The sequence below is a fragment of the Rhinatrema bivittatum genome, chromosome 7 (genome assembly GCF_901001135.1).
Source record: "Rhinatrema bivittatum chromosome 7, aRhiBiv1.1, whole genome shotgun sequence".
In the NCBI taxonomy this organism is placed as follows: domain Eukaryota; kingdom Metazoa; phylum Chordata; class Amphibia; order Gymnophiona; family Rhinatrematidae; genus Rhinatrema; species Rhinatrema bivittatum.
This window is the reverse complement of record NC_042621.1, coordinates 299,057,915-299,071,136: the sequence shown is the minus strand read 5'-3', so window position 1 is coordinate 299,071,136 and position 13,222 is coordinate 299,057,915. Positions and strand designations below refer to the sequence as shown.

Genomic DNA, 13,222 nt, shown 5'->3' with positions numbered 1-13,222 from the left:
TAATACCACAGATCAATCCAGACCAGTGGGTTATGCACTCCCACCAGCAGATGGAGGCAGAGAACAAAGCTTCGAGGCACTGGTATCCCAAGTGTGCCACCTGCAGCTCATCAGTATTTATCGATACCCAAGCAAAGTATAATTGACAAAAAACCATCTAATTCCCGAAACAAGGGTGAACAGGAAAAAACTCTCTCAAGGGTCCAAAACAAACGACCCCAATACCTGAAAATCAGGTTTGAACCACGGTTCATAACAAAAACCTAAATATTATAGAATCATTCTGATAGATTCCCTATGTACAGCAGCCAGCCGTTAGGTAAATCAGTCTTTCGGCAGTAGCACCTGGGCGGGTCCTGGACTGATCTGTGAGGTATTACAGGAACGAAAATTAGCAGATAAGAACCAATTTTCCTTTCCTGTACATACCCAGATTAGTCTAGACCAGTGGGATGTACCAAAGCCACATTACACTGGGCGGGAACCCAAAAGACCCGCTTGCAAGAAGCTCTCCCCAAAAAGCGCTTGGTCTGGATCCCTGACATCCAGACGATAATGCCTTGTGAAGGTATGCAGGGAAGACCAGACTGCGGCTCAACAAATCTCCTCAGGCAACAATAACTGACACTCTGCCCAAGAAGCCACTTGCACTCTCGTCGAGTGAGCTTTCAAACCAGTCGGGATGGGGCGACCCTTCCCGATGTAGGCCAAGCAAATTGTTTCCTTCAGCAGAGAAATACTGATGAGCTGCAGGTGGCACACTTGGGATACCAGTGCCTCGGAGCTTTGTTCTCTGACTCCATCTGCTGGTGGGAGTGCATAACCCACTAGTCTGGACTGATCTGGGTATGAACAGGAATATTTTTTTGGCATTTAAGACCCAGTTGTATAGTGGGGGAAAGCATTGCAGGTGAGTGAATGCATTAGCATAGAAGCTTTCAAGACTGGTATGATTCGGCAACATTTTGGTTAACCAAGCCCTAGGATCTTAGGCCTCCTGCTGCCCACAGTGTACAAGTTTTCTCTACTAGAACCCAGGTTTAGGCCAGAAGCTCACTTGCAGTCTGGCTGAAAACACCAGAGGCTATGAATATTGATTAAAAAGTGTCTTTGACCTTTTAACTATAATGGAAGCACTGCCAGTACATCACGGTGTGACCCTGGGTAAGCCACTTTATCCTACTCTCCCCCACCCCTCCTATCCCCAGTTGTATCAGATAAGACTTAATACCCTGAATTCTCCATTCTTCACAGGTAGTTTCTGTGCTCAGGCTCCATCACCACACAACCTCTACTCATAGGGCAAGCTGCTCTTATCTGTGCACTGCCCCTCCATTGCCAGCTTTGTGCTTCCCACCTGAGTCCATACGGTTTTCTGAGGATGCTTTTAGATCTTAAACTCTGGCTCTCCATGTTCATAGCCTTGTTACTTTTAAACATTTATTATAATAAATACATTTTCTGAAGTCTCTTATTTCTCTGGCCTAGACTGTAAGCTCCACAGAGAAGGGACTGTCTTCTTATCTGTAGACGGCTGCATGTTTTTAGTAGCCCTATAGAAATGAGAAGTAGCAGTAGGAGGAGGAGGAGCAGGTACTAGAAAAGCCTCTTAACTCTTCCATCCCTGCAGGTGTTAAATGCTTGTTTCTAGAGTAATATAATTGCAAAGTGCCCTGAGATGCCATTCAGATTGAAGGTGCTAAGCAGAAGCAATTTATTGATTATTGTTCAAAAGGGGAATGCAGCAGACAAAAAGCTTTCAGCAGCAGAATTTTAGCATGAGGCCGGAATACAATTTGCTAACAAGGTTTGTTAAAGTACTGTGCAAAGTAAGCCCCATATACCTGCTGTGTAACATTTTATGGTGGCATCTGCATGAAAGTAGAATCAATGATGTCAACCTAATTGGAACTTGAGTCTGAAGTCTTTTACAGAGATGGGAGGAAGACCTCTGTAAAGTCTGACAGTGTGTGAATGTGCAGGATATTCTCATTAGCAAGCATTGTATGCTGTAAATTTTAATTTCCAAATGCATAAGCTTCGAGCAGCGCAGTGTGATATGTCGTCTGTGGATCCTGCTTGTGGATGCAGTACAAATGGGGCCAATCTCAAATATTATCACACTGTGCAGTTCATTCCAAAACAGGGCAGAAACTGTTTAATGTGCTGTTTTGTTTTATATATTTATAAAAACTCAATGCCGCTCGGCTTTAAAAATGCAGAACTCAGAACTGTATATGAATCTCTTGTCCAATAGGGATCAGATACAAGGTGGAGATGACACACCTGTGCTCTGGAGAGGGCAGGAAGGCAATTGCTGTTAGAAGAGTCAGAACAGCAGGCTGTGAACCAGGAAAGCCAGGGCTCAAATCTCTCTCAGGCCGATTCAGTAAAGTCCGCGGGAGAGCGGACAAACGCCTGCTCTCCCGGCGCGCGCACCGGCCACTCGCAGGGGCGTGAGATACAGTATGCAAATTAGGTGGTGTGGTAGAAACAGGCAAAAGGAGGCGCTAGGGACACTAGTGCGTCCATAGCGCCTCCTTTTAGCCCGGAGCGGCGGCTGTCAGCGGGTTTGACAGCCGACGCTCAATTTTGCTGGCGTCGGTTCTCGAGCCCGCTGACAGCAAAGGGCTCGGAAACCAGACGCCGGCAAAATTGAGCGTCCAGTTTTCGGCCTGACAGCCGCCGGCCCATTTTAAATTTTTTTTACCCTTCGGGACCTCCGACTTAATATCGCCATGATATTAAGTCGGAGGGTGCACAGAAAAGCAGTTTTTACTGCTTTTCTGTGCACTTTCCTGGTGCCGGCAGAAACTAGTGCCTAACTTTGGGTAGGCGCTAATTTCTTAAAGTAAAATGTGCGGCTTGGCTGCACATTTTACTTTCTGTATCGCGGGGAATACCTAATAGGGCCATCAACATGCATTTGCATGTTGAGGGCGCTCTTAGGTGCCGCGGGTTGGACGCGCGTTTTCCGCCCCTTACTGAATAAGGGGTAAGGGGAAACGCGCGTCCAAGAGCAGGTTAACAATGCGCTCCGTCTGTGACTCTCCTTGTGACCTTGATTAAGTCACTTCACCCTCCATTGACTTAGGTTCAAACTTACAAGTTAATTTTCAAAGGAATTACGCATATAAGTAGCTTGTACTCAAGTACATGTATTTTATAAACATTAAAAGTAAGTGTATATTTCGGTTTTGTGTGCACATTTACCTGTGCAAAAAAGGGGCCCTCTAGGGATAGGGAACTAGCTACAATACCTCTATGTAATGCACACTGAAGTTCCTGAAAAGTGGAATATAAGTCTCAATAAACAAGAGTGGTTCTGAGGGGAAATCTTGGAGGGGACTCTACTAGCAAGGGAAGCTGAACTTACTACAGAAGGCAAGTCTAAAAATAAGGAGGAGGAGGGGGCACAGGGTCCATTAAACGCAAATGCTATCTTCATTTTTTCATATAGCTGACAACGGAAAGAAGTGAACTCAAGTGCAAAGTTTAAACTCTTAAGAACATAAGAACATAAGAAATTGCCATGCTGGGTCAGACCAAGGGTCCATCAAGCCCAGCATCCTGTTTCCAACAGAGGCCAAAACCAGGCCACAAGAACCTGGCAATTACCCAAACACTAAGAAGATCCCATGCTACTGATGCAATTAATAGCAGTGGCTATTCCCTAAGTAAAATTGATTAATAGCCATTAATGGACTTCTCCTCCAAGAACTTATCCAAACCTTTTTTGAACCCAGCTACACTAAGTGCACTAACCACATCCTCTGGCAACAAATTCCAGAGCTTTATTGTGCGTTGAGTGAAAAAAGAATTTCTCCGATTAGTCTTAAATGTGCTACTTGCTAACTTCATGGAATGCCCCCTGGTCCTTCTATTATTCGAAAATGAAAATAACCGAGTCACATCTACTCGTTCAAGACCTCTCATGATCTTAAAGACCTCTATCATATCCTCCCTCAGCCGTCTCTTGTTATTCTTATCTTTTCAAAGCCTGCTTCTCTAATCTAAGGGCCTCAACTCTTCACAGCATCTGATATTTTTTCAAAGCTAATTTATTTATGTGATGGCCCATCAAAAACAATGCATATGTACTCCCACTCTCTGAGCTCATCCATTTATATATATATATATATTTTTTTTTTTTTTGGACACAATTTCCTCCTGCTCCTTTGGCCTTCCAGCTCAATCTGAAATCGTGTGTGAGGGAGTACATACTCCCAACTGAAGGATCTGGTCTTTGGGCCATTGGCAGCCTGCCTGTAACACGGTGTAAGCTTGTTACACTGGATAACAGCCTTTTCTTGCAATCCACTGAGGAGCCAGAGTTTATAAAAGCTCCAGCGAACATCCGACCACTGAAATGCAGATTGATCCTGATCAAATGGAAGGATCCCGGGTTAGGCACAAGCAAAAAGTGTCTCAAACATCTGCCTTCTCCTAGCAATTGAAAAGTCTCCCCTACCTGGGAGCAGGCAGGGCAGCCTGAAGAGATCTCTACACCATCCCTCTGAGAGCTCTAAGCCAGAGCCGATTTCAAAAAGCTGCCAGCCTGACTGCACATCCCACAGTCTGAGGCAGACTGAACCGCTCTTCCCAGACACGGAGCCTATTTGTTTCTTTCAAGCTTGGTGTTGCAAAGCTCCAGTGAAACGATTTGTGTTACTATTATCAATGATAATTCCCTCCCTCCCCCCCAAAAAAAGGATAATTGGTTGGGGTGTTAGCGCCAAACTCTACCTTCTACTTTTTCCTAATGGGGAAAGAAAGCAAATTAAAAAAGATTCCAGGTCAGGGTCCTGGCAGAAAATTATTTTCATTTCATTTATTAAAACTGTATATTCCGCTTCCCAAACATGTTATCCAGGCAGTGAAACAGAGTAAAAATTCCACCTGTAATCTGATAAAACAATCATCATAAAATAGCATTATTAAACAAAACTTAACAGAAAACAATTTGCACCAAGAAATTAGGCAAAACTAAAAATGAAGCAAAAACAGCAACACGGAGAAAAAAAAATCACTAACACCAATTGTAATCAGAATAAAAATAAAAGGTAACAGATAATAAACAGATAAAAGAAATATAGTAAAACCTTATACTACATCAAATTCTGATAAACCTGATTAAAACACCAAGTTTTTATCAGCTTTCCAAATTTTAAGTAGTCTGCTTCAATACGGATTTCAAAAGACAAAGGGTTCCAGAAACTTGGTGCTTGACACTCAAGTAGATTCCCTTGTGGATTCTAAACAGATTACAGGAGGAGGAAAAATGTGGAGCAAACCTATGTGAGAAGGACGAAGGGTGCGGTGCCTAAAGGGTATAAGGAGTCAACAATTTTGATAAAGACAGCGGATCACCAAATCGAAGAGCAGAAAAGTTCAACATTAATTTTAAATCTAACGTGGTATGAAAACGATAGCCAATGTAAATGACCCAAAACTGGGGTATATGATCCAATTTGTGAAGCCCAAAAATTACCCTCACAGCTGTTTTCTGAAGAAGCTGGAGTCGCTTCAGCTGATTATGGATAATCCTAAAAACAACGAATTACAATAGTCTAACTAAAAGCATGGGCCAATAGTTTTAAATCTGCTGCATCTAATAACGGACTCAATAAACAAATATATCATAAATAAAAAAAAAAGCTTTTTAACTATAGAAGAAATGTACTTACTCATCGAACGACTAGAATGAAACTGAACCCCCAAACTTACCACATTAGATTTTAAAGAAATAGGTGTAACATCAATATGAGGAGTAACTAATGGTGTAGAGGATTTTAAATGAAATCACATTGTTTCTGACTTTGAAGAATTAACCTGTAGCCCCTGGTCACAAAACCATAAGGCTCCATGATCAAGACATTGACAGAAAGCAGGTAAATCCAGAGCCAATTTGGAGTTCACAAAGGCAGTAATTTGCATATCGTCTGCATTAAATGAAGGACAATATCACCATATTACCTACTATCTCAGGGGTGAGCAAATCGGGGAGGAGGAACAAAACAATCCTAAAGAGAGCATGCTGGCTGCCCAATCAAGGAAAAACTATGGCTATTTTGTCAGGGGTGTCCGTGTCAGAGGCACTACAAGGTCAGGAGGGAGGGAGCTGAAAGAAGGTGTGACATGCTAACAATGAGGTGTCCACAAATAAGTCAAATGCATTCAAGGGCAGAGTGGATTTTTAAGATTTTTGAAGAAGCTGAAATTTATGTTATATTTTTTGGATAAAGCACACACAATGGAAGATAGGTCAGTGGTAAAACCTAGCTCGTCTTGGATAACTCCCAGGCTGATAGACCTGCATATAGCCATTTTACATGATTTTGCTGATGATACAAAATTATTGGAAGTTTCTAAATCCCAAGAGGATTGTAAGACATTTCAAGAGGATGTTGCACGACTGGACATCCAAATGGCATTTAATGTAGACAAGTTTGTACTAATTTTCAGTTAGTACACTAAGTCACAGAAGGAAGATTTATGATCCTGCAAATGACTCCCCCTCAAGGGAAATATATCTTAGTTAATGTATATGGCCCTACTAATAACCAATTAACATTTTACCAAAGCCTTCAACTCCAACTCAATACAATCCATGGGGATTACGTAGCAGTCACGGGAGACATTACAATGAACCTCCTACTAGATACTTCAACAATGTCAACATCATAGAGTAAGGGACTGAAACGCTTCATGGATCATTTTGGGATTATAGTTATTTATTTATTTAAAAGTGTTTGTATACCGTCTTTACAAACAGTGTTTAATCAAAACGGTTTACATAACTAAATAAAAATAAATGTAAATAAAGATTTAAATTTAAAAGAACATAAAGATTATCAATTATAAAAGCTCAAAATTACAAAATATACAATAAAAATAAAAATCTAAAACAATGAATAGTTTACATAAAAATAAATCAATATATAATATTTTGTGCCCTGTGTGATGGAGAAGTAGTTTATGTTATTTAGTGTGTGATATATGGAAAGCAGATTGAAATAAATGTGTTTTTAGGGATTTTTTGAAGTGTTTGGAGTTGGATATGAATCTTAAAGAGTCTGGTAATGCGTTCCATAAGATTGGTCCAATGACAGAGAATGATCTTTTTCTGGTGATGTCAAGACGGGCCTGTCGTGGTGATGGGATGTCTAAGAGGTTTTTGTCCAGTGATCTTAGATGTCTGGTGGGTTTGTAAATCCGGAGAATGGAACATAAGGTAATTGAATTAAGAGTGTAGATGAGAGAGTGTATAATGGACAGGATCTTGAATTGTATTCTGTATTTAATTGGTAACCAATGTAATGATTGAAGTATCGGAGTGATGTGATTTTTTATGGAAGAGTTTGTTAAGATACGTGCTGCTGCGTTTTGGATCAGTTGAAGTGAGTGAAGTGTGTTATCTGGGAGACCTATATAAAGAGAATTACAGTAGATATTTGGTGCTTTATGAACACTAATACTAGAGATTATAGTTTTTACTCAGCAGCTCATATTCTAGAATTGATATGTTTTTATTAGACAAATTGTTAATTCCCAGAACATCAGCAGTAGCTATTGAAATCATTTTTTGGTCAGATCATGCACCTATAATTTGTGAAATAAGTTTACCAGAAGACGATAAAAGAAAACGGTTCTGGCGATGTAATGATAAGAACATAAGAACATAAGAAATTGCCATGCTGGGTCAGACCAAGGGTCCATCAAGCCCAGCATCCTGTTTCCAACAGAGGCCAAACCAGGCCACAAGAACCTGGCAATTACCCAAACACCTAGAAGATCCCATGCTACTGATGCAATTAATAGCAGGGCTCTTCCCTAAGTAAACTTGATTAATAGCAGTTAATGGACTTCTCTTCCAAGAACTTATCCAAACCTTTTTTGAACCCAGCTACACTAATTGCACTAACCACATCCTCTGGCAACAATTCCAGAGCTTTATGTGCGTTGAGTGAAAAAGAATTTTCTCCGATTAGTCTTAAATGTGCTACTTGCTAACTTCATGGAATGCCCCCTAGTCCTTCTATTATTCGAAAGTGTAAATAACCGAGTCACCATCTACTCGTTCAAGACCTCTCATGATCTTAAAGACCTTCTATTATATCCCCCCTCAGCCGTCTCTTCTCAAGCTGAAAAGCCCTAACCTCTTCAGCCTTTCCTCATAGGGAGCTGTTCCATCCCCTTTATCATTTTGGTTGCCCTTCTCTGTACCTTTCTCCATTGCAACTATATCTTTTTTGAGATATGGCGACCAGAATTGTACACAGTATTCAAGTGTGTGGTCTCACCATGGAGGCGATATAGAGGCATTATGACATTTCCGTTTTTATTAATCATTCCTTTCCTAATAATTTCCTAACATTCTATTTGCTTTTTTGACTGCTGCAGCACACTGAGCCAACGATTTCAATGTATTATCTACTATGACGCCTAGATCTCTTTCTTGGGTGGTAGCTCCTAATATGCAACCTAACATCGTGTAACTACAGCAAGGGTTATTTTTCCCTATATGCAACACCTTGCACTTGTCCACATTAAATTTCATCTGCCATTTGGATGCCTAATCTTCCAGTCTTGCAAGGTCCTCCTGTAGTGTATCACAGTCTGCTTGTGATTTAACTACTCTGAATAATTTTGTATCATCCGCAAGTTTGATAACGTCACTCGTCATATTCCTTTCCAGATCATTGATATATATATTGAAAAGCACCGGTCCAAGTACAGATCCCTGAGGCACTCCACTGTTTACCCTTTTCCACTGAGAAAATTGACCATTTAGTCCTACTCTCTGTTTCCTGTCTTTTAACCAGTTTGTAATCCACGAAAGGACATCGCCTTCTATCCCATGACTTTTTAGTTTTTGTAGAAGCCTCTCATGAGGGACTTTGTCAAACGCCTTCTGAAAATCCAAATACACTACATCTACCGGTTCACCTTTATCCACATGTTTTATTAACCCCCTTCAAAAAAATGAAGCAGGGTTTGTTAGGCAAGACTTCCCTTGGGTAAATCCATGTTGACTGTGTCCATTAATCATGTCTTTCTATATGCTCTACAATTTTGATCTTGATGATAGTTTCCACTATTTTTCCTGGCATGAAGTTAGGCTCACTGGTCTATAGTTACCCGGATCACCCCTGGAGCCTTTTTTAAATATTGGGGTTACATTGGCCACCCTCCAGTCTTCAGGTACAATGGATGATTTTAATGATAGGTACAAATTTTAACTAATAGGTCAGAATTTCATTTTAGTTCCTTTAGTACCCTAGGATGCATACCATCCGGTCCAGGTGACTTGCTACTCTTTAGTTTGTCAATCTGGCCTACTACATCTTCCAGGTTGACAGTGATTTCATTCAGTTTGTCTGACTCATCACCCCTGAAAGCCAACTCCGGAACTGGTATCTCACCAACATCCTCATTAGTAAACACGGAAGCAATGTTTTTTTATTCGAGGATAAAATATACAAAATACACAAAATAAAGTACACAAAATACAAAACATAATCATGGAATATGTGCAGTTGCATAATAATGGTGAGGTCTCCCTGGTATCCTATGGGAAGGTCACAAAGCAGGGGTCAGGGTTCATCTAATAGCGCAGACCCCTATAAGAAAAAAAATCTATAATCAACAGCGAACTGCACTAGAAACACAAATAAGAGAACTAGAAACTGCACATAAAAAATACAAGTGTATCAGTGATCTGAAAAAATTGTACCCAGCCCGCCAGGAGTTACAGCATCTGAATATTTCAGAACAGCATACCAAATGGATCTGGTAAAACAATGCCACTTTGAAGGTGGCAATAAAGCTGGGAGGCTGCTGGCACAAGCTTTAAAAAAGCTAAAAAACACAGGCCCAAATTATTAAAATTAAGGATGAGAAAGGGACCCTACTATATAAACTCACCCAAATTAGAGATAGGTTTGTCCGGTTTTATACAGAGCTATATAAGACGGACACTACTATAACCACAGGAGAAATAACAGAATACTTATCTACAGTCACTTTCCCTGTTCCCATCGATAAGCAGCAGGAATATTTAAACAAGGAAATAACATTGGATGTAACCAGACATGCAATTAAGGAACTGAAAACAGGAAAGGCCTCAAGCCTAGATGGCTTCACAGGGAGATTCTATAAACTCTTCACCGATCAAGTAACACCCCTTCTAACCATAGCATTTAATTTATTATAGGCAGATTTTCCTTGGCGCCCCACACTTATGTAGCTGGCATAACAGTTCTGCCTAAACCGGGAAAAGATATAACTCAATGCGGCTCATATCGCCCTATTTCTTTATTAAATATAGATTTAAAACTACTAGTAACAATCCTAGCTAATCGGCTAGGGCATTTTTTGCCTAGCCTGGTCCATGCAGATCAATCAGGATTCGTCCCTGGACATATGGTCTCGGACAATGTCCGCAGAGTATTGAATCTGATTTGGGACAGCCAAAACAAAAAAAACTATCATCCATACTAATGTCAGTAGACGCCGAATAGGCGTTTGACCGAGTACACTGGGCTTTCTTATTTCAGGTCTTGGAGAAATTCCAACTAGGTTCCAATTTCACTCGTTGGCTTCAACAGCTATATTCAGCCCTAGGAGCATCTATTAAAATCAATGGCGGCTACTCGCCTGTATTTGAAGTGGGACGAGGGACCAGGCAAGGATGCCCACTCTCTCCACTACTATTTGCACTCGTGTTAGAACCTTTTGCAACCAAAATACGTAACAATGAGAGGATTCAAAGGGTAAATGTAGGAGGTATCCCATATAAAACATCCATGTTTGCTGACAATATTTTATTTACACTAAGCTTCCCATTATCTACTCTCCCAGCTCTAATTACAGAACTAAGTTCATATAGCCAAGTTTTGGGCTTTAAAATGAATTATGATAAAACAGAATTACTTCCGATCTGTGTAACTAATGATATGCAGAAGTATCTAAAAGGACAATATCCATTTAAATGGGTGCACCACACTATCTGCTATTTAGGCATAAACCTGAATGGCACAGGAACAGAATTATTCACTCTTAATTTTAAATCGCTGGCAAAATAAATCATGCATGATTTAGATGTGTGGAACCCCTAAACCTATCATGGCTGGGGAAAATAGCTAAAGTAAAGATGAACATACTCCCTAGGTTACTGTATTTGTTCCAAACGTTGCCCATAGGGATCCCCAACAGCTATTTGAAATTGATGCAGAAACACATTTTTTATTTCATTTGGCGAAGGAGACCCCCACAAATAGCTAGAAGGGTCTTATATCAACCAAAGGTGCAAGGAGGGATAGGAATGCCAGATATAAAACAATATTATTTAGCAGCTCAAATGAAAGCTAAAATAGAATGGCATTTAGAAAGTCAAACAAAAATCACAGAATATATAGAAAGACATGGTTTAATGGGACAAAGTCAGCATGGCTTTACCACATGGGCAAGTCCTGCCTCACAAATCTGCTTCACATTGTTGAAGGAGTTAATAAACATGTGGATAAAGGTGAACCGGGTAGATGTAGTGTACTTGGATTTTCAGAAGGCGTTTGACAAAGTTCCTCATGAGAGGCTTCTAGGTAAAGTTAAAAAGACATGGGATAGGTGGCGATGTCCTTTCGAGTATTACAAACTGGCTAAAAGACAGGAAACAGAGAGTAGGATTAAATGGACAATTTTCTCAGTGGAGGGAAGTGGGGCAGTGGAGAGCCTCAGGGGATCTGTATTGGGACCTTTACTTTTCAATATATTATAATAATCTGTAAACAGAATATGATGAGTGGGGTAATCAATTTGCAGTTGATATAAAATTATTCAGAGTAGTTAAATCACAAGCAGATTGTGATAAATTCCAGGAAGACCTTGTGAGATTTGGAAATTGGGCATCCAAATGACAGATGAAATTTAATGTGGATAAGTGCAAGGTGATGCATATAGGGAAAAATAACCCATGCTATAGTTACATAATGTTAGGTTCCATATTAGGAGCTACCACCCAAGAAAGAGATCTAGGCGTCATAGTGGGATAGCACATTGAATCATCGTTCAGTGTGGCTGCGGCAGTCAAAAAAGCAAACAGAATGTTGGGATTATTAGAAGGAAATGGTGAATAAAACGGAAAATGTCATAATGCTTCTGTATCGCTCCATGGTGAGACCGCACCTTGAATACTGTGTACAATTCTGGTCACTGCATCTCAAAAAAGATATAGTTGTGATGGAGAAGGTACAGAGAAGGGCGACTAAAATGATAAAGGGGATGGAACAGCTCCCCTGTGAGGAAGACCTAAAGAGGTTAGGACTATCAGCTTGGAAAAGAGACAGCTGAGGGGAAATATGATAGAGGTTGTTTAAAATCATGAGAGGGTCTAGACCGAGTAAATGTGAATCTATTATTTACTCTTTCGGATAATAGGACTAGGGGTCACTCCATGACAAGTTAGCATGTGGCACCATTTAAACTAATCAGAGAAAGTTCTTTTCACTCAACGCACAATTAAACTCTTTTGTTGCCAGGGGATGTGGTTAGTGCAGTTAGTGTAGCTGGGTTTAAAAAAGGTTTGGATAAGTTCTGGAGGAGAAGTCCATTGACTTAGAAAATAGTCACTGGCTATTACTAGCAACAGTAATGTGGAATAGACTTAGTTTTTTAGGTACTTTCCAGGTTCTTATGGCCTGGCTTGGCCATTGTTGGAGACAGGATGCTGCGCTTGATGGACCCTTGATCTAACCTAGTATGGCATGTTCTTAATGGGTTGTAGTAGAGCAAGCTCTGGCTAACGGTTTACACTTAGCGAGGCAGGTTTGGCACCAAGGTAGCAGGATAATCGAGAGGGATATCTCACCATATTCTTTACAGTCTAGACCATATTCTTTTAGTCTAAGGGATAGATGGAAACGAGGATTAATAGGAAATCAAATAATCTTTAGAAGCTCCCCTATTTGTGACAAGAAAGAATTCCCATCGGGCCTTACACAAGGTAGATTTCAGCAATGGCATAAGATAGGCATACAAACATTAGGGAATTTATTGGAGCAAAACTATATATTAAATTATGAATGACTACAGGACAAATTTAATTTACCCAATTCAGACATATTTAGGTATATGCAAAGCTAAAGATCAATTAAGAACATAAGAAATTGCCATGCTGGGTCAGACCAGATTTATGCGTTACACTAGGAAAACCTAAGTAGTA

The 13,222-nt window shown here is 40.3% G+C and overlaps 1 protein-coding gene across 2 annotated transcripts in view; it reads right to left on the bottom strand.

Annotated features, from left to right (window-relative positions):
- ATRNL1 (attractin like 1) overlaps window positions 1-13,222 on the bottom strand; it is a 2,205,421-nt gene that overhangs the window by 732,986 nt on the left and 1,459,213 nt on the right. The window contains exon 26 of one of the 2 annotated variants that reach the window (XM_029610473.1): window positions 9,536-9,623. The exons of the other annotated variant lie outside the window; for it this stretch is intronic. Coding sequence (XP_029466333.1) covers window positions 9,608-9,623 — 16 coding nt within the window. The 3' untranslated portion in view covers window positions 9,536-9,607. Of the gene's footprint in view, window positions 1-9,535; window positions 9,624-13,222 lie in introns of those variants that run through there. 2 annotated transcript variants of the gene reach the window in all.